Source organism: Lynx rufus, unplaced genomic scaffold (assembly GCF_022079265.1).
Source record: "Lynx rufus isolate CCGP_SWC_20201006 ecotype Redwood Valley unplaced genomic scaffold, mLynRuf1.p SCAF_9, whole genome shotgun sequence".
Taxonomy (NCBI): domain Eukaryota; kingdom Metazoa; phylum Chordata; class Mammalia; order Carnivora; family Felidae; genus Lynx; species Lynx rufus.
The window spans coordinates 85780132-85807680 of record NW_025814897.1 but is presented as its reverse complement, the minus strand read 5'-3'; the positions used below and the strand labels follow the sequence as shown (position 1 = coordinate 85807680).

General features: G+C 36.1%; 1 protein-coding gene across 1 annotated transcript in view; it reads left to right on the top strand.

The window, feature by feature from the left end:
* DCDC1 (doublecortin domain containing 1) overlaps positions 1-27549 on the top strand; it is a gene marked incomplete at its 5' end in the record, with an annotated part of 457606 nt that overhangs the window by 10232 nt on the left and 419825 nt on the right. The window contains 3 exons of the mRNA XM_047071674.1: positions 3859-4015; positions 4509-4671; positions 24782-24987. Of these exons, the coding sequence (XP_046927630.1) occupies positions 3859-4015; positions 4509-4671; positions 24782-24987 (526 nt within the window). The remainder of the gene's footprint in view (positions 1-3858; positions 4016-4508; positions 4672-24781; positions 24988-27549) is intronic.

Sequence of the window (27549 nt, the reverse complement as noted above, 5' to 3'; positions counted from 1 at the left end):
ATAAAATCATTAGTATATTTGTAAAAATATTTGATAGTAAACAAAATGCATTCATTGAAAAAGAAAGACATGAGACAACTGGCTGGCTCAGGTGATGGAGCACATGACTCTTGAACTCAGGGTTATAAGTTCAAGCCCCAAGTTGGGTGCAGAGAATATTTTTAAAAAAATAAAATCTTGAAAAAAAAAAGACACCTGTTCTTCATTAAGTAGAGAATTTGTTTTCTTTCTTTTCATGAGTATTTGCTTTCCAAGTGATTATTTATGGGCACTGGGAACTATTTATGAGATCTGCAGATCTTTCCTCCTGTCTGTTTACTGCTCTTCCCCTAAGTTGAAAAGCTTGGTGACCATTTGCAGTTCCATTGCTACTGCTGCAAAAACACTGCCACTGAGACATGACCTCTGCCTCATGCCACCATTCACCATTGCTATCAAAATCCGAATAGCCCAGGTCTGAAGGGAGGTCTCACCTCTGCCAGAGCTAATGTCCAGTGATCAATTCAAAAGGCTACCAAAGTTTTGAGCCTGGCTAGGTTTTGGAGTGTAGGGAAGGCTACTTCTCTCCCTAGAGCTACAGTCAGTCTAGGACAGACTTGGGTAGAAACATGTGATAACAACAAATACAACTGCTTGCATCCCAGTGTTTTAGCTTTATTGATCCACTGTATCAACTCTCATACACACACACACACACACACACACATCAATTTTCCCCATGCCACATGAAAGCCTTTCATTCTTTCAGAAGAAATGATCAACCATTTTACACATTTGTGAACATAGAGAGGACAGGCCAGAAGAAATAATTGTGATTATAATGACATTGGTGGATAAAAAAATCTGGAGGAGGGGCTGGCTGTGCCAAACTTTCCACATTAAGCATATGCTAGTTTATATTTGCATGAGTGGGTGGGGTTATAATACATTATGCATAAAAACTATTGAGGAACTAACAAATTAGAAAGAAGCAGATTTGGTTTGTATAAAAATACAAATACATACATGGAATACTGAAATAATATGTGGAAGTTTACTATCATCTATGCTTAATCATCATACAGCTCAATATTCTCAATTATGTTAAAACGTGTTTCATTTTATCATACCAGCAAGTTCCCTATATACTCCATCTTTATAACTTGGCATTACACAGCGTCACAGGTCATATGGTCCTTTGTTGAAACATCATAGTTTTTTTTTAAATATTTATTTGCTTTTGCGAGAGAGAGAGAGACAGAGAGAGAGAGAGAGAGAGGGAGAGGGAGACAGAATCTGAAGCAGGCTCCAGGCTCCGAGCTGTCAGCACAGAGCCTGATGCAGGCCTCGGACCCACGAACTGGGAGATCATGACCTGAGTCAAAGTCTGATGCTTAACCAACTGAGCAACCCAGGTGCCCCTCAAATATCATAGTTTATCTAAATACAACTACTCCAGCTTAACTACCAGGTAGGGTGACCAACTGTCCCAACTTGTCTGAGATTCGGGGAGTTCCTGGAGTGTGTGACTTTCAGTGCCAAAGGCAGGGCAGTCCTGAGTAAACCAGGATGAGTTGGTCACCATAAATCTAGTCTGCCATGAGGCCTTCATGAACTTTATTCTAGCCTATGTAGTGAGTTTGCCTTCAAGAAATTCTTTTGGCATTTATAGTTAATAAACACCCATAGTTCTAAGCAGATTGTTTAGCATATATTCTCTCTGAATTAGGGGATAGTTTGCAAGTTTCTTGAAGGTAGGAGACACATCTCTTTAACTTTTAGATTTCCTAATACTGAACAGAGTACGGAGTAGTTTTTAAATGAATCTAAGAATTAAAGCCTGGGTGGCTCAGTCAGTGAAGCAACTGACTTCAGCTCAGGTGATGATCTTGTGGCCCATGAGTTTGAGTTCCCCCATCTGGCTTTGTGCTCACAGCATGGATCCTGCTTGGGATTCTGTGTCTCCCTCTCTCTCTGCCCCTCCCCCTCTCACACTCTATGTCTCTCTCATAAATAAAACACTGAAAAAAAATTTTAATTAAAAAAAATTGTACTTAGCTGTTTTAAGCATTATACAATCTTTCTCCTTTAGTTTGATAGAGCAAAACAATTCAATTTAATGGTTATGAATGTGAGTTTATTTTAGAATGGGCTTGGGTTCAGTTTTCTACCCTGTCAGCTTACTCATTATGTGAACTTGGGCAAGTTAAGTGGCCTCTCTGAGCCACAATTTCTTAAATCTGTAAAATGGGGATGAAAATAGTACCCACTTTCCAGGGATACTCTAAGGAGTAAACAAAATAATGACTAAGTGTGTAATATTTTGTCTAGCACATGTCATACAGTCAGTTATATAGTAGTTGTTAATAAGTAATTACAAATCAATTCGCTGTATTCTTCCCTGGATGGTTTCTTTCAGAGACTTTATGTCATCCCAGGCAAAAGCAGTTATTAAAACAACTGAAGATTATTTGCAGCCTCAGTTTGGCCCCAACAGGCTTTTGCATTCAGCGACAGTATCAGAAGGGTCAGGACTTCAAGATTGCTCCCCACATCAAACAGTATCAGATCATAGCCATGATGAAATATCAGACCCATATAGCTACAAATCAAACAGTAAAAACAATTCTTGTTTTATGTCAGTATCCAAGAGAAACAGACCTGTCAGTGATCCAATGGGTCAACTGAGGTAATCAAAGCTATTCTCTGTTCTTTTTAACCCACTGCTGAAGCTTTTTCCTTTGAGCAGAATTTATAATGATTCAATTGACTATTTCAGACATTAAAATGTAACACATCTCTAGGGTTTTGTTTCTGTTTTTGTTTTGTTTATTTTTTCTTTGAAAGCACCCGAGTAGAATGTTGCTAATTACACTTGTGGAAAACATGAGGTACACTTAAATGTGGATAATATGAAACTCTGAAAAAAATACTTGAAGCAGAATCAGACTAGGGCTACAAAATATCTGTTTACCAGATATTTGTTTAAAAATAGAAATGCATACTTTTGATATTTAAGCAGTATTTTCCAGTAAAATCAAGTTGAAATGAACTTATTATAAAACCATTTTGTGTGTATATTTTCACTTCAAGATTATTGTCATAAACTGTCAAACCTAAGAATTTATGGATAGAAAAAAATGTTGGTAAGAGCAAAACTCAAACCAAGAAACTGATACTCCCGTTATTTTCATGTTTGATTAGGTAGGTGTATTATGACTTTAATTTACCTGAAGTTTTTATTTTAAAATGTTTACTTTGCTTCTGTGGCATTAAGAATTACCAGGCTTAGAGAACTCTGAAATCAAAACAACATATTAGTCATTTACCATGTACTTTTGCTGAGGAAATAATGAGGACTGAAACTGATTTTGGATGAAGTCAAAACTTAGAAATTTTCCTTTACTACCCCAAACAATTTGAGATGAAGGTAATTACAATTAACTTTAGAGTAAGAAATTTAGAATAAGAAACTTTGAATTTCAAATCTTTTTTTCAAAAATCAAAGTACTTTGATAAACATGAAAACTTAATGGAAAATCTTACCCGTTTGCTATTTCATGATGGTGGGACCATGTTACTATTTTTTGTTTTCTATCAGAACATAGCATGTATACATGCTTTTTTTTTAAATGAGTGTTGTGGTGTTTTATAAGTAAATTGATAAAAATCAATTATTTTCAGCTGCCTTACATGAACAGTTTTAGCAAGCCTATTCTATATTAAATTTTTTAAATCTTAGCCTATAAAAAGGTTTTTTTGGTGAATACTTAGAAACGATCACTAGGGATTATATCTGTAAAACATGCCTAAGATAATATTTATTTAAATGTTATTATTAATTAACATACACCAATTTTGTGGGGTTTTTTCCTTCAGAGATGCAGAGTTCTCTTCTGTAAAATTTCAGCCGGCCCACAATTGGCAGAGATCATGTCAAAGACACAAACTTCATCCCAGAGTGATTACAGTAACAGCTTACAAAAATGGATGTAGAACAGTCTTTGCGAAAGTTACAGTACCAACCATCACCTTGGTAAATAGTGTTCATAAGTTTTCAGTGCTTTATTTCTTCCCTTACTCTTTCATAATATAAAAAATGAAAAAGATGGCGTTGTGTTAAAATTTTCTTTTTAGTGATGAATCTGTAAATTGCTTATGTATACATAGATCTCATAGGCATTTTATTCCTTTCTTGTTTATCGACATGTAAATGGTACATTTAATAAATAAATGACCCTTCTGTTTAATAAACAGATGAAATGGTTTTCTGTCTTGTGGAGTTGTTAAACTGACAGAATATTTAAGAACTAAAATTAGACAATAATTAGATATTCTCAGAGCTGTGATTTTCCTCTTCTTTGTATATTTTCAAGTGCTAGAAAATACATTGGTGGAGTTACTTCAGTTACTTAACTTGTCCAGTGACTCAATGGGTGTCTGTTTTCATCGTTAGCACCTTTTGTTTCATGGCAATGTGTTGCTTCTTTGTCCTAACTCACTTTCTCTTACCTCTTGCTTTCTTCTAGTTGCTGGAGGAGTGCACAGAAAAGCTGAATCTGAACATGGCCGCACGACGAGTGTTCTTGGCAGACGGCACTGAAGCCCTCAAACCTGAAGATATACCCCATGAAGCCGACGTTTATGTTTCAACAGGAGAGCCCTTTTTAGATCCATTCAAAAAAATTAAAGGTAAAAAAGAAAAAAATATACTCTACCCCCACCCACAGTAAATTGCTTCAGGGGTGCAATTAAAAAATGATTTTCATCCTGTCTTTTTTGCATGGTTTAACAAAACTAATGTTTACGCATTTACAGCTCAGTAAGAGGATAATGTGCTTAATGAAAGAAAAATCCACTGACAGCCACGTTTATTGCCCTTCATTAGCATTGGTGCTTAATTTAATATAGATCTGAATAGACATTAGGGAGCCTGCAGGAGGTTAAATGGTGAAAATATAATAAATTAAATCAGAGATTATTGAATTTACTGTTTAGTTTCTGTGACACCCAACAGACATAATTCATTAGATTTATTCTCTCAGAAAATAGTTCAAAGTTTCAAGGAGCATTTATTCATTTACACTCTTGGTCTTTTTTCAGATGGCATTAACATAACTATGAAAATGTGATCAGAATAAACATATAATTCTTATATACATGAGATTTTCCTAACAAAATTTTCCATAAGGTAAATACTGCAGCTTGAGTTTTTTAAACCTTGAAATGTGTGTGTGTGTAGTTTATATTTGTGTGTATATATAATAATATATATACACATAAGTGTATATTATTATACATATACACATATATATGTGTATATACACATATGTATATTGTTATATATACACACAAATAAAAAACATATGTATTTTAGACATATGCTGGTAAGCTCTTTTTTCAAAAGTGCAGTGTTTCTAACATTCACAAATGTGATTTTCTAAACTAAAACAAACATTTTTCTTTCTTCAGTGAGAAAGAATACATTTCCAGAAAGAAAGAAAAGTACTGAGAATATTCTTACAAGCATGTTATATCCATAGTCTGTCATCAAATGCTATATATAGTAATCACATTTAAATGACATAAGAACTTTGGCATGCAAATTCAGGGTATCTAACTGCTATGTTCCCCTATACTTTTAATACTTTATTAGAAGTATTTTTTTCTACAACTGCTATAAAGCTGGTGAACCAGGACAAGTCTAGGCAATAATTGCGTAAGTGGAAGAGAAGTAATTCTGGAGTTCATTACAGATGAGATGATGAAGATTCTTTCTCTATTAATGTTATTATATAAATGATACTAGGGTTTCTATCTCTTTGAAAATACTTGATCATCAGGAATAATTTCTTGAAATCAGTAGAAAGTTCAAGGTAATTTGGTTCAAGGTAAAGAAACTTGTTGCTATAATACTCAGTAAAAATTACCTGTGCAAAAGTGTAGACCCATATATTTTTCAAATCTTGATTTAACTTTAAATTATGGCTCCTTTTATTTTGTATTCATTGAATCATTTGTAAAATTAATCTTGTATAAAAACATGAGTCTTTGTAGGTAAATGTTTCTGTGACTATTTTATATTTAAGTGTGTATGTAATGAGTGCTTCCTTAAAATCTTGATTGTTTTTATTAATAAGAAATACTGGCCTTTCATTGATAATGGTATTGGTGAAGAGATATATAAAAATTATTTATAGCCAAGCTTCGTGGAAAATTTTCTGGACATGTATGCCTAAAATAACAGTGTTAAACACATGACTAGCTTGGTGGATGATTTTTAAATGTACAAACTAATTTCCTCCTACTTTTTGTTTTCTCTTTTATCCTTTTTAAAGCCAAGTCCAGAACAAAAAACTTCTCTGCTTTGTCTGCATATCTTTGGCTGTGTTTCACTGTGACATGCACTGCTGTTCTTTTAGCACCAAAATGTTGGCACACACTCCTGAAAATTTCACACCATCTCTTGCTGGATCAGCAAGCTTAACCCACCAAAATCTGGTGTTGTGCAATGGTTTTTGACTGATAATCAATCTTTATGCTGCTCGACAGTTGTTGCTGGGACACGGAGTAGAGCAGGTGGCAGATGTGCCTTGTCTTTTGAGAAAAGAAATTGTAGGTGAGCTTGGACACAGACTAGCATATCACATGTCCATTAAAAAGACCTAGGATAAGTATAATGGGGAAAAAGCCACTTGTCTATGTTAAGCTCATAGATAAGCCTAGAAGACTAAAGACTGATATTTGGTTTCTTCCAGAACCTTAAGAACATAAATGTAAATAAATATTATATATACATAGTATAGTCTTTAACTTGAATTAAATAATTTGAGAGAAGTGTGGGAAGATTTCAAATATATATCTACATCTATATCTGTATCTATCTACATATTTATCTATATCTATCTACATATCTATCTATATGTCTATATATCTATATCTATCTATATATCTATATATCCCACATATTCACATGTACTTTTTCAAATCAGATTAAAATTACCTTTCTTGCATGTATTTTACAGATAATCAATAATTTGTCAACTTGCCACGAGTGTACCATAAAAATAAGACATGTGTGAATAGTCTTGAAGGTGGTAGATAAATTTAGAGTAAGGAAGCATTCTAAAGGTAAATAGGATAAAAACAGCTGGCAGAATTGGGTGCTACTCTTGTAGCTCTCTACGTGAACATGAATATTTTATATTCAGGTAATCAACAGGCATTAGAGTCAGTAATTAGCCATTACTTTAATATAAAGATTTCCATTCATTCAGCAAACATTCATTGAGAGCCTACTATGTGCCAGGTACTAGACCACATCAGAGACAGATGAAAAGGGGGGCTTAGAGTCTTTTTTTTTAAAACCATTATTCTTTTATCTCTGATTTTAACTTCAATTGAATTTAATTCAATCTAAATTTAAACCAATAAGTATTTAAGTATCTACTATGTATGCAGTTTTGGCTTAGGGATAGAAGTCCTGGCCTTTAAGGAGCTTATAAGTTACAAATCCTTAAAATTGAGAACCCTTTTTAACTACATAAGTCAAATGGGTCCTCCAAAGGAAAATTTACGTTATTTCTGGTACAGGAAGGCCAAATAAGTCTGTATATATTTTGGCAATTGTATTTCCATACTTCACTGTTTTCTTATTGTTCTTTGGAAAAGCAATGTCAACAGTGAAAATAGCCTCAGAACTATTTCCAGATTTACTAAGGTAGAAAAAGACCTAAGGAACATCTCTAATTTTTAACTACTTTACTACCCATTTTGAGTACCACTGTTGACAGCCAGTGCCACTAGATTTAATAGAAAGCCAGAGAGCTATTTATCACATACCTGGAAACACAAAGCGTTCATGTAGAGGTCAAGCCAAGGTCAAGACTGACATGAAGCATTCCCTGTTGAAAAGCAGTATTAGAATAATTCTTACATTTTGAAGTTAAATGCCTAAGCAGAAGATTGTGTGTGGGGAAAAATAGAAATCTTTTTTATAATAACTCTTGATGAAGATCAACGGTCTTATTAGGTCATATAATTATGGCATTTGAAGATTCTGAAATCTATTAATGATTCTCTAGAATTGTGAAGATGTAGTTAATGAATTGTTTGAAGAGGCATTTTAAAAGTTTTTGGATTCATGGGCATGCACTTTAAGTTTTATTCAGTTTCCTCAATCTTCTGTAATGGCACAGTGAAAATGCTTGCATCAGATTCATGGGGTTTATGAGAGTTTAGCTCCTTTATAACTGTTAGAAGCTGTAGGCCGTGCCAACCTAGCATAAGAAATGCCCTGCAATTACTTAAATGTCTTAAAAAAGATGAGAGGAAAAAAGCTGCTTGGATCTAACTCATTAGGTCCAAGTTCCATTGTGTGGTGTTCTGATTGTTTAAAGTTTTCTTTAGCTTTATATTTTCATTCTTTCCTATATATTCTATTCGACTATTTGGCTTTTAGAGCTATCATTTACAATGATTCATTTCAGTTCTGAGTTTTGTTAACCAGAAATGAAACTGAGTACTATGAATAAGATTTTACATCTTTCATATACTGTATTGTGAAGATGTAGTCCCAGAAAAAAATCCATGAAAAGAATTCTTGATACTACACCTAAGATCTAAATTTAAACCTAGAGATTTTCTGCTAACTGCCATGTGATCTACAAAATGAAATAATTTGCTGTGACAGCTTGTGATTGACAAGAATATGTGTGAGCACATTTAAAATAGGCCATCTTTTCATGTAGAAGTAAATGTCAGTGAAATGATGGATTCTCATCATTTTAATTATTGATGATTTAGAAATATTTCAATTCCATGACATACAAGACACATTCTAAATAGCAGCATAACACTTTTTCTCCAATCTACGTCAATAATGAAATGTTCTGTCATATTTTGTTTTTCAAAAAATGCGTTAGTTTAATGAACCTGGATTCATGCATTATATTTTGTTCCATTATGTGTCTCTGAATTTGTTGATTTTTAAATGGTTGTGTTAAAAGCACATGTTTCAAGAAATAACCCACTACCCACCTCCTATCACACCTTGCTATTCTTGCTGCTAGATCTCAAGACAGTGCTACAGTGCTGACTATACCAAGGACTGCTTTGTCCTACTAAAGCTAAGATTGGGTTTTGTGATGATCACACATGGGTAAAACTTAAGCATGTATTTTATTTATTTCCCTATCCCAAATGTTTAAAACCTGTAAGAGTGTAGCGTATCTTTACTATATAAACAGATGTCGATCTAAAGAATATTGCAAGAGTTGGACCTTCTAAAAACTGTCCTTAGCTAATAGGAAAATCTAGAGCATACAAGTGGCAGCATCTCCTTATATTGTCAAATTATCAAATCATTGAGAGTCATCTAAATCCTTGACATATTCATGAACTGTTGAGTTGCATATATACCTAGAGGCTACGCTTGTTTAGCGAAGGTGTGCAAACCTAGAACTGTCCTGATAATTTGAATACTTTCTGTATGTCACGCGCTGAGTTATGTGCTTTAAGTGTATTATATTTACTCCTCACAATTCCTGAGTTAGTGCTACAAGTCCATAATCTCTTATATGCAATTCCAAAATTCAAAATTGCCAAAGATAAAACAATTTTTTTCAGAACTCATTTGGTAGCAGAACCTTACTTACTATAGATAACCAGTTGTATTTAAAAAATAATTAATATGTTTGGTTATGGGCTGCTACCCTAAACCTTGCTGGACACACTACATAATAGCATATGATCTATTCACTATTAGGATATATGCACTATATTAACATTTTTGTATTCATGAATTCTATTTATGGAATTACATCTGATCTTAGGACTTTGGGTAAGGTCCTTCTGTTGTAGCTGCAAAAAAAAAACAGATAAATTTTAATTCTCACTAGAGTATTTTTTAATGTTTATTTACTTATTTTGAGAGAGAGAGAGAGAGAGAGAAGCAGAGAGAGAGGAAGACAGAGAATCCCAAGTAGGCTCCACACCATCAGTGCAGAGCCCAATGCGGGGCTCCAACCCATGAACTGTGAGATCATGACCTGAGCCAAAACCAAGAGTAAGATGCTCAATCGACTGAGCCACCCAGGTGCCCCCTCACCATAGTATTAACTCAGAAGTATTATAAATACTGTCTTTATATCACATTGAGTTGTTTGCTACATGAGTAAAAGTAGACAGAGAGACTATCTCCCTGGCTAGACCTGAGAGAGTATGTGAGAGGTAATAAAAAAATTGTAGTTCTCTAAGGAGGCAGAGGAATAAAGAAAGACCATCAATTCATTTAATCATTCCCTCAAAATATATGTATTGAGTCCTTACAATGTGCCAGGCATTGCTCCAAACCTTAAGGTTATGGTGTGAAGAGAGAGGTCTCATGGAGCTAAGAGAAGTAGAAGGAGCAAAGACAAGAAATATATAAAGAACCAAATAAGGTGTTTATTGACAGTGGTAAGTGTTATAAAACAAATAAAAAGGGTGGTATCGTAAGAACAAATAATGTCATGGAAACAAAAGGAGATGATTTTTCAAATGAAACAGGCATTTGCAGTAAACTTTAAATCAAATCTTTTAGGCAGGTACTCTTTCAGGGGTTTGCCTTTCAGACCATTAGTTTTTCAAGCTCTCAGACATGTATTGGGAAAGACATGAGAAACGTATTATTATTTAGTGGCAAGAACACTAGCCTTGAAGTCAGATGATCTTGCAAGATTCTAGTCCCTGCTATATATATAACCTTGGACAGATTGGTCTGTGCTTCATTGACCTTACCTGTAAAATTGAGGTACTAACATCTTAAGGAATTATTGGGTCTTGTCTTTATTTCTAAAACAAGATAAATTATTTTAAAATTAAATGTCTATAAATTCTTAGTTTAAATAGAACACTGAGAATAGCATTTCCTAAACATAACTAAGGTTCCAATTGCTATTAAGATCCCAAGGCTATTAATCAGAACCTTATGTCCACTCCTCCCTTTTTAGAATAGCTAGCTAGGTTTAGAATAGCTAGCTAGTCAGGAAAATAACAGCAAAAACATTTACTTCTGCTTTCTTCATTACTGCCAGGGAAGCAAACTACAGTATGAGCCTGGACAACTCACTTAGCCTCTCTCAGCCTCAGTTTTTTTATTCACAAATTGAGCCCCACAGTAGACACCTCACAGCATCATTATGAGGAGTAAATAAGATGATGTATGTAAAAGCCTGCCATACATAGTAGATGTCTAAAACATCTGATCTTTATTTATTTTCCCTCCTTTTGCACTATCTCTTACTAAGCACATTTCCACCAGCTTTTCATACAAGCCGTCACAGTACCTGATTTTACTGCCAAAGGTATTTGCTAGGTCTAAGATTTTAAATTTTTTTTTTTCAACATTTATTTATTTTTGGGACAGAGAGAGACAGAGCATGAACGGGGGAGGGGCAGAGAGAGAGGGAAACACAGAATCGGAAACAGGCTCCAGGCTCTGAGCCATCAGCCCAGTGCCCGACGCGGGGCTCGAACTCACGGACCGCGAGATCGTGACCTGGCTGAAGTCGGACGCTTAACCGACTGCGCCACCCAGGCGCCCCGTGCTAGGTCTAAGATTTTAAAATGCAGCTTTTTGAATTGTGACAATTTTTGCTTGTGCAAATTCAAATCCCTGCAAAGCACCCATGTATACAGCATGATATAGGAATCTGAGTTAGAGCCTTTGAACTCTCACTATATTGTGCTTTTTGCCTTAAGAATTTGTCCAGGGTGTAAGTCAAAATCAAGTCCTTCTTTTTAAAAAAAGTCCCAAGTGGTCTTGCTGTGCTCTATTCCAAGAGTCATATTTTAAAATATGTTTATGACCCAAGGCTAGCCTTTACTTAAAGCTGCCATAACTTATTTCAAGAAAGTTCATAGAAAAGTTCAGGGAAAGGGTGAAAACATTTTGATTGGCACAATAGATGGGATGTTTGTAATTTTAATCAAATTTAAATTGAAGACATACTTCAAATGATATGTCAGACTAGTGTTACTGAGTTAAAATCTAATGACAACCACTGTCATTATTAGTTAAATATAACCATCATGCCTATAGCAATAAATGATGACACTTAGGAACATGCAGAAACAACACAAGTATTTAAAGAAAAGGGAGTGACTAGAAACTCAGTTGAACACAGGAATGTGACCTGGATTATTCTATTTACCAAACATAGAAGCAATTGTATTTTGAACAAATGATATAATTGAGTATAGCAGTATGTTTTCTTACTGTCAGAGCATTTATATTTTATAAACTTATCTTGCACCCATGAAATGATGTGCTTGTTCATATTTAATGTCATTATCTATACCTGCTTGACAATCAGAACATTAAAGTATTTTCAAGTTTATTGCCCAACTAGAAGAGAATGAATTTTTTTAAAATAAGATTTTTAATAAGCTCATGGATTTGAAGTTGCAAATGTGCTGCTTTTATTTTGGTGGCAAAAGGCAGTATTCTTTTTGCCTGGCACATGCAAAATGGAAAATTACAATGGGGAACACCCAGATTTATTTAATTTTATGACAGATGTTGTATTTTTTGAAGTAGACTGAGAAAATGTAATGATATTGTAGGTAGACTTTCTATCACAGAAGCAGGCTAGAAAGTGCTTTATCTTTTTCATGATTTAGTTATAAACAAAACCATGAAAATAAAATAGGATGTGGATTCTTCAAAATAAAATATAACGTATGGTTGGGGCCTAACATTTTCTGAGTGCTTCAGGACAGTAAATATATGAATAGTCAGGGGACTTGGCAGTCCCTAAGCATCTGGAGATGTCCCATTGGGGAGCTATTTTCCAAGGTTATGCGGAGCCTTAGAATTTCACTTGAGTGTAGTCTCCACTGCCATTCTCACCCAGTGGTCTCTTAACTTTCCAGAAAGAAGTGCATGAGGAGAAGACAGGGACAGGTCTGATTGTGACTTTGGAACCCACTAGGTGTGGCTAGCAAGTTTAAAGGAGAGGATGAGGTAAGACTAGGACCCCTTCTTTGGCAGTTGAATGTAGAGGCACTGAGACTTTGCTGAGAGTACTGTCAACAAGACAGAGTCTCAAGAACTCTCCAAAGCGGACCTCCAGGGATCCTGATGTTGCATTCATATAGGGATAGGCATTGTATTTGGTTCTGCTCTCTGGGGAAACTCCCAGTAGTGAGGATAAGCTCCCATTGCATTCTCAATATCCCCTTTTGTAATCATCAGATGTATAAATGTCTGTTGCCCCTCTAGACCAAGTTAGTTTCAGGCAGAAACCATGGCTACCTTATTCACCATCATTTTCTGGCACAGGGTCTGGCACTTAATAGATGCTCAGTAAATGTTGTTCAATGGATGAATGAAGGACGAAATGAAATAGGTACCATGGCAAACCATCCGTATTTCAGGGAGGTGACTGCCAGGAAAATAGATCTCATCAGAGCAGCAGGCTCAGCTGTAAGTAGTCAGTGGATGTTTAGGAGGAGTATATTAAAAACCCCCTACCCCAAATTCATATGTAGATTTGTGAATGTTCCTGTTTGGCAGGGGGCCAGAGTAAGCCAGCCCAAGAATAATTACATCGCAGAGAGGCTAATGGTTATGCTAATGCTTGTCTGAGACCAGACAATGCTCAGAAGTGGAGTGCTGGGATAAAAGATTCTCCCAGGAACCTGTAGATCTGAGATTTTCAGCCCTCCCATATCCTCTCAGGAATGCCCATTCTTGCCTATTCTCTCTCCTCAATCATTCTTTTGGTGGTGATAGGAGGCTCTCTTCTTTCATTTAGTACTTCTCTTTGTATTTCTCATAGTGCCTTGCATACAGGCAGTGCTTGTTAACTATTATTGAAAGTAAGGAAGTAAGGAAGAGGAGATAGTGTGACCTTTGGGAAGGTTCAGGGCCACTGCCCACTGTTGTGCATAGTTGAAGGACTGTGGAGCTACACTCACTTTTTTTCAATTTCACCATGGTGCAGGGGAGGGGGAGCTGAGGAGGTGGAGAGGCAGTTTTCTAATTCTTGTAAAGGTACCGGATAGCCTCAACACTGGGAGAGATGCCAGGGTTTTAAGGTGAGAAAGTTAACAAAAGACAAAGATATAGAAAGCATTTGCTAGCTATGGCTAGTATGTTTTCCGAGAAGCTCAAAGTGGGTTTAGATGGCACTAAGTTTCTTGTTTTAATACTTGGCCTCGTTCCTGCCCCAGTACCCAGCCATCCCCTTACTATTTGATTACTTCTCCTTCTACCCACTCCCAACCTCACTTAATCCTCTAACTCACCAAGGCTAAAATCTAGGCAGGGCTTTGGTGAGCATCTTCAGTTTCTTCATGCTGCTGTGAAAGGGTGAAGATTCTGTTTTTCCGGGCTGCCTGGCTGGCTCAGTTGGTAGAGCACGCATGTCTTTATCTTGGAGTCATGAGTTTGAGGCCCATGTTGGGGGTAGAGTTACTTTAAAAAAATTTCTTCTTAAAAAAAAAAAAGACTGTTTTCTTCTTGCCCCTGGATATAATAATGCTTACTCAGGCTGTCAGCCCTCACCACATTTCTTCATGTGAAGACATATGGCTCTAGAGCTGTGATGTGGAGAAGAATCACCTTGTGTTGCTAAATATGACGGTTCTCTGGTTCTCTAGCTGTTCTCATATAGGAGACCCATGGCCCATATTTTGAGGACAAACTGTGTTAGAGCTGTTTTTTTTCCTCACTTTATCCTAATAGGTTTGTTACCTAGAGAAGCAGATTTTGCCTTAATGTAAGGAAGATTTTTCCAATAGTTCCACCTTTCCAAAAGATGGAATGGCCTGCTTTGGGAAGTGTGGGGATTGTAAGCATTGTACATAGGCTCTAATATGACTACTTCCCACCTTCCTTGATCCATGCCTGGCCACTGTGTGTTCAGTCTCCTCCCAATGATCCATCATATTGTTGCATAATTCTGCGTCTTTATTTGTATCATTTCCTCTCTCTGGATTATGCTCTCACTCTTTTACACACTCTGTGTGTCCTCTAAGTCCTACCTTATGTCCTCCTCTGAGGAGCCTTTCTCAGCCACCATGAGCTGTAGCAGGTGTCCCTGCTCCATATTCTCCCAGTACGTTATGGATACCTCTGACCAGGCACCTGCCATATTTTGTGTTTGTTTTCCTTTGTTGTCTTCCCAAACAGACTGAGAACTCTTTGAGGCAGCAGGGAACATGTTATAGGCACTGAGTGCATGTTTGTTGAATGAATAATTGAGTAAATGAAGCAGGTGGTTAGAGTCAGTAATTTTCAGTTTCTTTGAACTTCAAGGTTGTGCAATTCTGAAGTCAATACATTGTAATGCACTAAGCCTATGACTTTTTTGCTTCTTCCTACTCTGAGCTATCTTTCATGATATGTATTTTTGTTTCTGAGTAAATTCAATGAGGGACATGGCAATGAAAAACCTAATTAATCATGAGTAACAAAATGTAATCTTTTTCCAAAATACTGAAAAAAACAGGAGTCCAATTTATATTTACTAGTGAAAATATTACCTGGTATATATCTAGTGAAATAATAGTGATGCTCTTATCTGACATGTTTGACTAATATTCTACAAATATTTTTTTAAATTTTTTTAAGTTTGTTTATTATTCTGAGAGAGACAGAGACAGCATGAGTAGGGGAGGGGCAGCAAGAGAGGGAAAGAGAGCATCCCAAGCAGGCTCCATGCTGCCAGCACAGAACCCGATGTGGTGCTCGAACACATGAAGGTGTGAGATCGTGACCTGAGCTAAAACCAAGAGTCAGATACCTAACTGACTAAGCCACCCAGGTGCCCCTACAAATATTTTTTTGAACATTTGCTATGTGATAAGCCCTACTTCAGGTGCTGGCTATACATCAGGGATTAATTGCTTACATTAAAAATGTATGATCAACTGTTATTATTTTGTTAAATGTCTAATAAGCACACTTGTTTACAATGTGCTAGATACTAGAGAGGCACACAGATAAAAACACATTCAATGCCCTTAAAATGCTCAAATTATAACAAGGACACACGTACAAAACCAGAGAAGTTTAATGAAATGAGAGCATAAAGATGAAGCTATAAATCCTGAAGAAAGATAGATCAAAGAAAACTTCTTAGAAGAGGTGAGACTCAGTTGAAAAGAAAGAGAGAGAGCCCACCAAAAGGGAGGGAAAAGCCATGGTCAAGTTTGGAGTCAGAAAAGTGCATGGTGTGTGCCAATGGCTTATTCACAGCTCCCTACACTTCTGCAAAGGGAGATTATCTCAAAATCTTTTATTGCAGTGGTTCTAAACTGGGGTTGATTTTGACCCTTGGAGAAGATTGGGTAATGTCTAGAGATATTTTTGGTTGTTTCAACTAGGAAGGTCCTACTGGCATCCAATGGGCAGAGGCCAGGGATGCTACTAAATATTCCATAATACACAGGACAGCCATTATCACAAAGAACAAAGAGATGTCAATACTTACCAAGGTTGAAAAACCTTATTCAGACACAAATATCTGTAAACAAATCACAGTATTTTTTTTCTTTTTCTAACAATTATTTATTTTTTAAAATTTATATTATACCCAGTGCTCATCTGAACAAGTATCCTCCTTAATGCTCTTGCCCATTTCACTCATACCCCCACCCACAGCCCCTCCAGGAACTCTGTTTGTTCTCTATATGTAAGAGTCTCTTATGTTTTGTCCTCCTCCTTGTTTTTATATTATTTTTGCTCCCCTTCCCTTATATTCATCTGTTTTGTATATTAAATTCCACATATGAGTTAAGTTGTATGATATTTGTCTTTATCTGAGTGACTAATTTCGCTTAGCATAATCCATCCACGTTGTTGCAAATGGCAAGATTTCATTCTTTTTGATTGCCAGGTAATATTCCATTGTATATATATACCATACCTTTTTTATCCATTCATCAGTTGAAGGACATTTGGGCTCTTTCTGTAATTTGGCTATTGTCAGTAGTGCTGCTATAAACATTGGGGTGCATGTGCCCCTTTCAAACAGCACACCTGTATCCTTGGGATAAATACCTAGTAGTGCAATTGCTGAGTCGTAGGGTAGTTTCATTTTTAATTTTTTGAGGAACCGCCATACTGTTTTCCAGAGTGACTGCACCAGTTTGCATTTCCACCAGCAGCACAAAAGGGTTCCTCGTTCTCCGCATCCTCGCCAATGTCTGTTGTTGCCTGATTTGTTAATTTTAGCCATTATGACAGGTGTGAGGTTATATCTCATTGTGGTTTTGATTTGTATTTCCCTGATGATGATTGATGTAGCATTTTTTCGTCTGTTAGCCACAATCACAGTAGTTTTCATAAGGACATTTTGACCAAATTATAGGCACTGGGGGCAGCTGCTTTTTAGGTGGTCTTAAGGTGGAACTATGGTAGGATGTGGGAAAATAAGAAGTTGGGGAAATCTGGTCATTTTAAACTAATGGAATTCTTTTATTAATTTTTACAGTGTCATGGTTAAGACAGCAGTCTTTGAAATCATTAAGCCTAGGTCTGATCTCTGATTTACTTAAAAGATGTATGATAGAGATCTCTATGGTAGAGATGTAGTTGGTTAATTTCCCTAGGTTTCATTTTCCTTGTCTATAAAATGGAGATGATAATGTTACCTACCTCCTAAGATTGTGAAGATAAAACAAGTTAATGTACATAAAGCACTTAACACATTGTTCTGTATATGCTAAGTTCTTGATGAAAATCATGAGGAGAATAATAATGTCACCATTTACTGTGTTTCTTATTTACACATAAGTGTTTTATCTGTATAAATTCTTTCCATCCATACAACAAATAAGGGAATTACTATTACTGTTCTCATTTCTCAGATAAGAAAACTAAGGTAGGGGTGCCTGGGTGGCTCAGTCCTTTGAGTGTCCAACTCTTGATTTCGACTCAGGTCATAATCCCAAGATTGTGGGATCAAGCCCCATGTCGGGCTTCGCACTGACTGTGGAGCCTACTTAAGATTCTCTCTGTCTCTCTCTCTCTTTCTCCCTCTGCCCCTCTCCCCTTTCTCTTTCTCTTTCTCTCTCTCTCTCTCTCTAAAAAAAGTAAAGAAAAAAATTAAAGCAAATAAGATTGACTGATTTTTTTCAAAGATTATGTTAAGATTCAAATCTAGGGAGTTTAGCTGCAGAACCCATGCTCTTAACTACTAGAGAAGCTGTTTATCTAATATATTGTTAATACATTTTAGTCATCATTAGTACTATTTTATTAGACTGTTTTGCAGGTTGGTTTAAACATCTTTACTTGAATAAAAATTTTTATGTATTTCTAATAATCTTTCCATGTTTATCAGTATCAACAAAAATCTGGAAAATAGGAGGAATACCTTTAAAAAACTGTATACTTTTATGTTATAAATGATATTTTCAAATTTAGTTTAAAATGTGCTGTATTATGTGCTTTTCCTACATCCATCAAGAGTTCTTTCAGAAAACTGATTTGAACCTTCAGAAATGTGATCCTTGTTATTTTAGACTATTTTTAAGTGAGTAAAGTGTCCTTCCATGTTTGCAGGTAATAGAATTATAAATATATTTCTTTGATCAGAATAAGTTACATTGGAATAAAGGGTAGCCTTATTCATTGATTCATGCAGCACTTACTGAACACCTGCTCCATGCACTAGGTCGGCAGTGTATAGTTAGCTAAGGAAGCACACAATGATAATGATGGTACGGTGGGATTGCCAGTGGTAGACATCTGTACAAGGGAAGGGTGTCCAAGCTGGAAAAGGGTTTTTAAGAGAGATGACCTCCCCCCACCAAATTAGTCTTGAGGAATATGTAAGCAATTACTTTAAATATACTTTGAGTTATTCCAGTTTACTCCACTCCTAAACCTTCATTTGAAAAGCAGTTCTCCTTGGCAGGTTTCTTCTTTTCCTGAAGAAATTCTGTACCATTGTTGTCATCAATGAGCATCAAGGTGGTAGATCTGTCATATTTAAGTTCATAATGGGGGTGCCTGGGTGGCTCAATCGGTTGAGTGTCTGACTTCAGCTCAGGTCATGATCTCACAGTTTGTGGGGTCGGGCCCCACATCCAGGCTCTGTTCTGACAACTCAGAGCTTGGAGCCTGCTTCACATTCTGTGTCTCCCTCTCTCTCTACTCCTCCCCCACTCATGCTCTGTCTCTGTCTCTCAAAAATAAATAAACGTTAAAAAAAATTAAGTTCATACTGGAAAGCTATAAGGAATAAAAATGGTAGGTGTATACACACAGGCAATAAAATTGATTTTGCATAATTAGTATGTTAAAAAAGTGACATAAAATTAAATTTCTACCAATTAAACATTTAAATCCACAGAAATGTTAACATTTAGTAATTGTGCCATGTGCAGTGAACTTATATATACCCTAATAATGAATATAGACTTGATTCCTACCTTCAAAGAGGTTAAGTATGGAAACAGAAACAGGATATATATTTGTAAAATATTTACATAATTTCAGATGGCTTATGCTCTTTCCTTAGTATGTAATACAGCACCTAAAATGTGGTATGTTCTCAAACATTACTGAATGAATGAATACATGAGTGAGTGTGCTATAAGGAATCGGAGAGATGACAGACTGTTATGGGCTGGAGCACTAAAGGAAGATCTTAAACTGGGTCTTGAGAAGGACTTGAGTCTGAATAGATGAAGAATGAACTTAAAAATGCCCTTGGTGTGGTGCTTGGGTGGCTCAGTCAGTTAAGTGTCTGACTCTTGAGTTCAGCTCAGGTCATGGTCTTGTGGTTCGTGAGTTCAAGCCCTTCATTGAGCTCTGTGTTGACAGTGCAGAGCCTGCTTGGGATTCTCTCTCTCTCTCTCTCTCTCTCTCTTCCTCTCTGCCCCTCCTCCACTCTTGCTCGTTCACTCTCTCTCTGTCAAAATAAATAAGCTTTTTTTTTTTTTTTTTTTTTTTTTACTTATGCCCTTGATGTAATTAAAAGACAATGAACGGATTGGCTTAGGTAAAATAGTGCTTTAAGCCACGGTAAGATAAAACCTGAAAATTTGGATAGTGTCAGGTTGTCAGTAAACTCTTCTGTTAGACATAAGTTTAAAGGAAGGAGCATATTTCTTGCACAGGGTCTGACACATAGGAAGGTTTAATAAATATTTCCTCGTACCTGACAGACAGATTGGGTGACTGACTAGTGGAAAACTTCAAAAGCTAACTCCAAGAAGTTTCTCTTCAGGCAATGATAAAATTGATGTTTTAGGAAAATTGATCTATAATTGGAGTATAGGATGTCAGATATAAAGAAGAAAAATAAAATATGGTTAGGAAGTTCTTGTAGATGATAGAAGACTGAGAGAGAAATGGATAAGTGGGTCTGGCTGGGAATAGAAAGGAATGATAGTTTTAAGAGTTACTGTGTGTATAAACACAATTTCTTTGTCCATTCATCAGTTGATGGACATTTAGGCTCTTTCCACAATTTGGCTATTGTTGAAAGTGCTGCTATAAACGTTGGGGTACAAGTGCCCCTAGGCATCAGCACTCCTGTACCCCTTGGGTAAATTCCTAGCAGTGCTATTGCTGGGTCGTAGGGTAGATCTATTTTTACTTTTTTGAGGAAACTTCACACTGTTTTCCAGAGGGGCTGCACCAGTTTGCATTCCCACCAACAGTGCAAGAGGGTTCCTGTTTCTCCACATCCTCTCCAGCATCTATAGTCTCCTGATTTGTTCATTTTAGCCACTCTGACTGGCATGAGGTGATATCTCAGTGTGGTTTTGATTTGTATTTCCCTGATGAGGAGTGACATTGAGCATCTTTTCATGTGCCTGTATATATACAATGGAATACTACTTGGCAATGAGAAAAAATGAAATATGGCCTTTTGTAGCAAAGTGGATGGAACTGGAGAGTATTATGCTAAGTGAAATAAGTCATACAGAGAAAGACAGATACCATATGTTTTCACTCTTATGTGGATCTTGAGAAACTTTACAGAAGACCATGGAGGAGGAGGAGGGGTAAAAAGTTAGAGAGGGAGGGAGGCAAACCATAAGAGGCTCTTAAAAATTGAGAATAAACTGAGGGTTGTTGGGGGGTGGGAGGGAGGGGAAAGTGGGTGATGGGCATTGAGGAGGGCACCTGTTGGGATGAGTACTGGGTGTTGTATGGAAACCAATTTGACAATAAATTTCATATTAAAAAAAAAGTTACTGTGAAGAAAGATAGCCAAGAGTTAGGTTTCTCTTCTTTGACTCTGTCTCAGGTCAGGTTCCCTCAAAGCAGAGCCTGAGATGGAGATTTATGTACAAGGGACTTAGTGAGGGAATACTCTCAGGTGAACCCTATAAAAGAGTGAGGGAAGCAACTAGAGTAGAGAAAGAAGTTCAGCCATGCCCTGTGTTCAGCTGAAGGCTAGCCTCAATCTGGAGTGGGAAGCACAGCACAGAGTTGCCCCTCCTTAAGGCAAGGGGACTGGACATTATGTCCCCTAGTCAGTCAGTCATTGGCTGTAGGCTGTACCTGTGGGTAGGAGATAAGAGACCACCACATCACAGGCATTTCCTGGCTAGGTGGCTGGTTCCTTTCAGCCAAGGGCAGTTCTTCGGAGAAGGTTGCAGTGGTGAGGTGTTAGAGGCCGTGACTTACAGCAGCTGGAGTTTGGGCGCACTAGCCTGGTAAAAGGAATTTGGTTGGGGGGACTACCAGTGTCATCTACTCTCTGCTATAGTCTGTTTTTCATAGGTGCCCTGCCAAGAATCTTCCAATAGCTTACCTTTACATCCAGAATAAAATGCTCTTCCCCCAGACTTTCATGACTAACTTCTCATTGTTCAAACCTCACTACTCGGAAGTCACCTCTTCAGAGAGACCTTCCACTGTCTGTCTTTCCCCCAAGAGACTGTAATCTGCACAAGTTATTCTGTCCTGTTCCCAGCTATCACCCTGGTGCATTGATAAATGGGCACCCAATAAATGTAAATATCATTGAATGACTAAGCAATTGGTTGGAGAGAAACGATTGGGAGGTAAAGGTTTAAGATCTTTCTGAGATAATGGACAACTGTGAAAGAAGTGGAAACACTGACAGGAATAAGAGATGTGAAAGTATGTCCAACTTGTGGAAAGTTGTGAAATTTTGTTTAAGATAACAGAAGAAAATGTATGGTAGAGTCAAATAGTGTAGTGATTAGGAGTACAGTTTCTAGAACTGAGTTCATATCCTGCTGCCACCACCTGCCAGCTGCAAGATCTTGCTCAAGTTACTTAACTTCTCTGTGCCTCAGTTTCCTCACCTGTAAATGAGGATAATTATATTTTCTACCTCATAAACTTGTTGAGAGGACATCATGAGCTAGTGTTTATAAATCATATAAAACAGGGTCTGGATAACAGTCAGCCCGGTTTGAGTGGAATTTAAGGAGCGTACAAGGAGAAGAGAAGCCAGGCTGGGACTCGGGTGAGATAAGTGATGCACCTGCGTGACAAAATTTAAGGAGGCATTTACTGAGGGTTGTACACTTGCACAACTGAGCATGCTTCTTTCAGTTTTGCATTCTTGGCCCTTCACTTGTCTCACCCTCATCCTGACCCTGGTGTTGGTCATCAAAGGGGAAAATACTTTATTGGTAAGATTTTTTATTTTTTTTAATTTAATTTATTTTTTAAATTTACATCCAAGTTAGTTAGCATATAGTGCAACAGTGGTTTCCGGAGTAGATTCCTTAATGCCCCTTACCCATTTAGCCCATCCCCACTCCCACAATGTTATGCAACCACCGTTTCTATCTAGTTTTAAAACATTTCCATCATTCCAAGATAAAACTTCTAAATTTTATTTTAATGTTTTATTTATTTTTGAGAGAGAGAGAGAGAGAGGCAGAGTACAAGTGGGGCAGGGGCAGAGAGAGAGGGAGACACAGAATCTGAAGCAGGCTTCTGAATCTGAGCTGTCAGCAAAGAGCCCCACGTGGGGCTCGAACTCGTGAACCATGAGATCATGACCTGAGCTGAAAGTCAGAAGCTTAACCAAATGAGCCACCTAGGTGCACCATAAAACTTCTTACCTATTGAATTTTTCTCCATTCCCCCCTCCTCCCACCCCTGCAATTATTAGGCTGCATTTTGTTTCTATGGATTTACCTGTTCTAGATATTTCATATGATGGAATTACATAGTATGTTGCCTTTTATGTCTAGCTTCTTTCACTTATAATGTTTTGAGGTTCATCCACATTGTAGCGAATATCAGTACTTCATTCCTTTAGTTGCTGAATAATATTCCATTGTATGTATATACTACATTTTATTTATCCATTCATCCATTGGTAGATATTTGGTTTACACCTTTTGGCTATTGTGAATAGTGTTGCTATGAACATGCATGTACATGTATTTATTTGAGTACCTGTTTTCAGTTCTTTGGGGCATATATGAACTCCTTAATGTCTAGCTTATTTTTCTAATTCTAATTCCTATCAATTTCAGATTATAATAATTTCTGTAAAATTATTTTTCCTCTTCTTAAAAGCTTACTCATATCTATAATCTTAGTTTATTCTGAAAGTTTTGCTCACATTTCTACCCACTGTGTGTATATATATATATGCGTGTGTGTGTGTGTGTGTGTATGTGAGCGTGCACACGCGCTCACATGTATATGTGTATGAGAGAAAAAGAGAAACACAGTATTTTGTTGTTTTTTTAACATTTAATGTAAACATTCTGGGACTTGAAGGTCCCAGAACCAGTGGCTTGTGTTTCATATCAATACTTGCAGATTTTATGTAAAGCACCATTTCTAGGTCAACAAGGCCATGGTTCTTTCAAGGTAAGTGCTAACAGACAAGAGTTGTTTAGAAATTTGGGCAAACAAATCCAACTATTTTCAATTGTATGCAAATACAATTTGATTTCTCTCATTAGGACAAATAAAGAACAGATGAGGGAGGGATCATTGTAATTATAAAATCACATACATTTAATAACTTATATGAAAAGAAAATATCTAAAATAAATTGAATGCAACAAATAAAAAATAACACAGGTATAAATTATTTATTTATGAAATGAAACCGTTTGCAAAGGAGGCATGCTGAGAGCAACTTATCCTCACATTCTCAGAGTCATGCATAATCGTTTAGTTGCACTCCCATTAATATGAGTGGGAGTTTTGAAACTTAAATTCCTAAACACATCTTTGAAAAGGAATAGGTCAAAGTAAAAAGCTAATGCAGAGCTGGTTTTCATTATTAGTGAAATATTTTGAATCTCTCACCAATGATGTCCCAGAAGTCACCTTCTTTCTAGTCACAGGAGAAGAATTATGTATAAGGTTAGTGTTTGGAGGTCATCATCTTTAAAAATCACATGGATAATAAATCATATTAAGGAGAAAATAAAGCATTTCCCAACCCTAAAGAACACAGAAGTTCAGGACCCATATTGCTTTATGGTAAGCAAAGGACCTTGGAACTTTCAGTGGACCCTTTCAGCCCAGAGCCTCTGATCAGTGATAGAGGCATGCTAAGGTGAATTTTAATTAGGACTAAATTGTGGTATTACTCTTTCATACCCTGAACATCTGTTCCCTTCAGAAATGATGATTTATGCAGGCTATCAGAGCAGACAGCTTGCTACAGCTTATGTCACGGTTAGTGGGAAGCTGGTGGTAGCATTTCAGAAAACCAGTGTCTAAATGGAGACTGGCCAGTGTATATGATATAGGTAAGAGGGGGAGGGGAAACATGGTGTGTCCATTTCTAGTTTTGAAGCCAAATACTGACTTGACTTAAAAAAAATTCTCTTCTAGACCATCTGTTGTTAATGAAGAAAGTAACTTGGACAATGAATGGCCTGATGTTTCCTACTGATGTCAAAAGACAGAAAACCAAGCCTGTTCTTTCTGTTAGAATGAAGAAACTCACTGAGAAGACCTCAATCCGAATTCTGTTCTTTAAGAATGGCCTGGGGCAAGATGGGCATGAGATCACAGTGGGAAAGGAAACAGTGAAAAAGGTAATTTTGTATTAAATATTAAAGTATAAATTAAATTTCAAAGTTTTCATGGCTTTTGAAATTTGTTGGTGTTTTCTTTTAAATATCAATATCAACTAATAAACTGTGAAATATTAAGAAGGTATTAATAGAATGCAAAAATTTAGCTGCTTAGAAGCATGCTTATTTTGCTAACGTAAATTACCTTAGTAAAGCAACAAGATTTCTTTGGTTAACCTATACTTGGGCATTTACCTAGGTAAAAGTTATGTTTACACTTAGGGAAACACTCTAGTTGGTTACAATATTTTGTAGAATATTTAGATTGAAGCCAATCTAATGTAGCTTCAAATCTCAAATCTATTCCTTTTTGCTTAAAATAAGACCTAGAAGTACCCCCGGCTTCTTGAATGAGTAAGTAAAGTCCAATATAACTAAAATTCCATTTAAAAGTATCCATATGCATTTTTAAGCAAATCTAGGTGGGTCTAAGAAAAATCGTGTAACAGTCCAGCAAACCTTCAGAAACAAATTTTGTCATATAAATGCATGTTTTTAAAAGGGTGCTTGTATTTCCCAGATCATCTTTGATCTGACAAAACTATGGAAGAACTAATGGGAGTTTGAAGAAAAAAATTTTTTTTACAGATAAGGATTTTTCAACCAATCTAAAGCATCCTTATAATAACAACTAAAATTTATTAAATATGTATTAGAGAGCTGGTGAAACATAACCAAACTGTCTAGGTTTTAATCCTGGCTCTGTCACTGAATCAATGACTTTGGACACCTTACCTTCTCTGAGCCTCAATTTCTTTATTTAAAAAATGGGGATAATAATAACACCTACTTCAGAGAAGTGATATAAAGATTCAATATGATATTATGCATGGAGTGCAATGGCCCATACCCAGAAATTTCTCAATAAATATATGTTATTCTTATCTTTAGGACTCATATATATATACATCTAATTATTTCTCTTACTAAAGGGAGGCATTTGTTATGAAATCAAGATAGGTATAAATCATTTTGTTATACCTGAGTATTTTCAAAATGACTCTTGCTTGAAGTAGGTGAACAGTTGACTAGATATTGGAAATTGTTCTTATTGAGATATCTATTTCATCACCTTCTTATTTTACAACCACAATCCTGAGGATCTAGGAAACCAGGTTTTATTTCCTTCTTATCTTCAGATTTGGATTATGAGTAAAACAAGGGATATTACACACCAGAACAAATTGCTAAGGCAACTTGTACCATCTTCCCTGGAGATTTTGAAAACTAGAGAAGATGGACATATCTCTGGGATTGTTAAAATGCAGTCATTCTTGGGGATAGAAGCTAGATTAGACAGCTTCTCGAGTTCACTTCAGTTCAATCTTTGTAATTCTACACCTTGGTGGTAAAATGGGGGTAATAGTCACTCTTAAAGATTACATGTTCTTAGATGAAAGGTGAGTATAAATAAAAGTGTCACTGCTATTTTGCTTTTTGACTCTAGAGAGCAATTTATTTAAAACTGGATTATCAAGCAATTCTTTAGCTTATTTTTTAAGCTTTATTTAGTTTAAATTTTATAAATTGTAAGGAATTTTCACAATTTATAAAACTCAGGACATGATTCAGTAATAAGTGTGTTTGTAAATATTTGATTAAATATCACTTTTAATATAGCATAAGGAATATAGTCAATAATAATGTAATAACTTTGTGTGGTAACAGATGGAGACAACATTTATTATGGTGAGTACTACATAATGTATAGAACTGTCAAATCACCTGAAACTAATATAAACATTTTATGTCAACTATACTTCAAATAAAAAATACTAAATAAATAAATACTATTGATAAGAACAAGGTAAAGGATAGGCAGCAACAGAATCCCAGCCTTGAATATCAATAGAATTTTTTGGAGGGGAAAAATAAGACTAGCTAATTATTTTGTAAATAAAATTTAAATTTTGAAAGTTATATTGATAATCACAAGATAATGCCATACCAAGTCAATAATAGGAATAAAAAAGTGACATGGTCATAGGTGAAACCCAAATTATTTTCTCTTTTATGATAAAATATTAGGAATGTCCCGGGATTAGTAGCTATTTTTAGATTATTAAAAAGTAATAAAAAACTAGAATAGGGTCTAAAAGACTCTCTATGGTGAAGGCTGTTACAGTGGGATAAAGAGAAAATTACTGAAGATGGTAGTAAAGTAAGATAGTTAAGTCATAAAAGTCTTCTCTGAGCTCAGAATGGAACCATGGGAAAATGACTGTACTTAAATCTTAAGTGCAAAATCAGAAGGAAATCCACTTATGTATTTTAGGGGTTAAGTAATTAAGAAGTTTGAAATGAGGGCCAAAGTGATATATTTCTTCACTAAACTCTGGGATATTTGAACTATGGCCCATCTCTTTGAAACTTGAATCAGACGATTTTAGAATTACTTGGTATGGTTTAATAATCACACAGAACTTGCTACTGTGAGGTATAGGTTAAATATATGTATCCAGGGGTTGAAAAAGGTATTAAGAAAAACTTGTGGGCACAAAATGCAAAGTTAATGGAAAATGA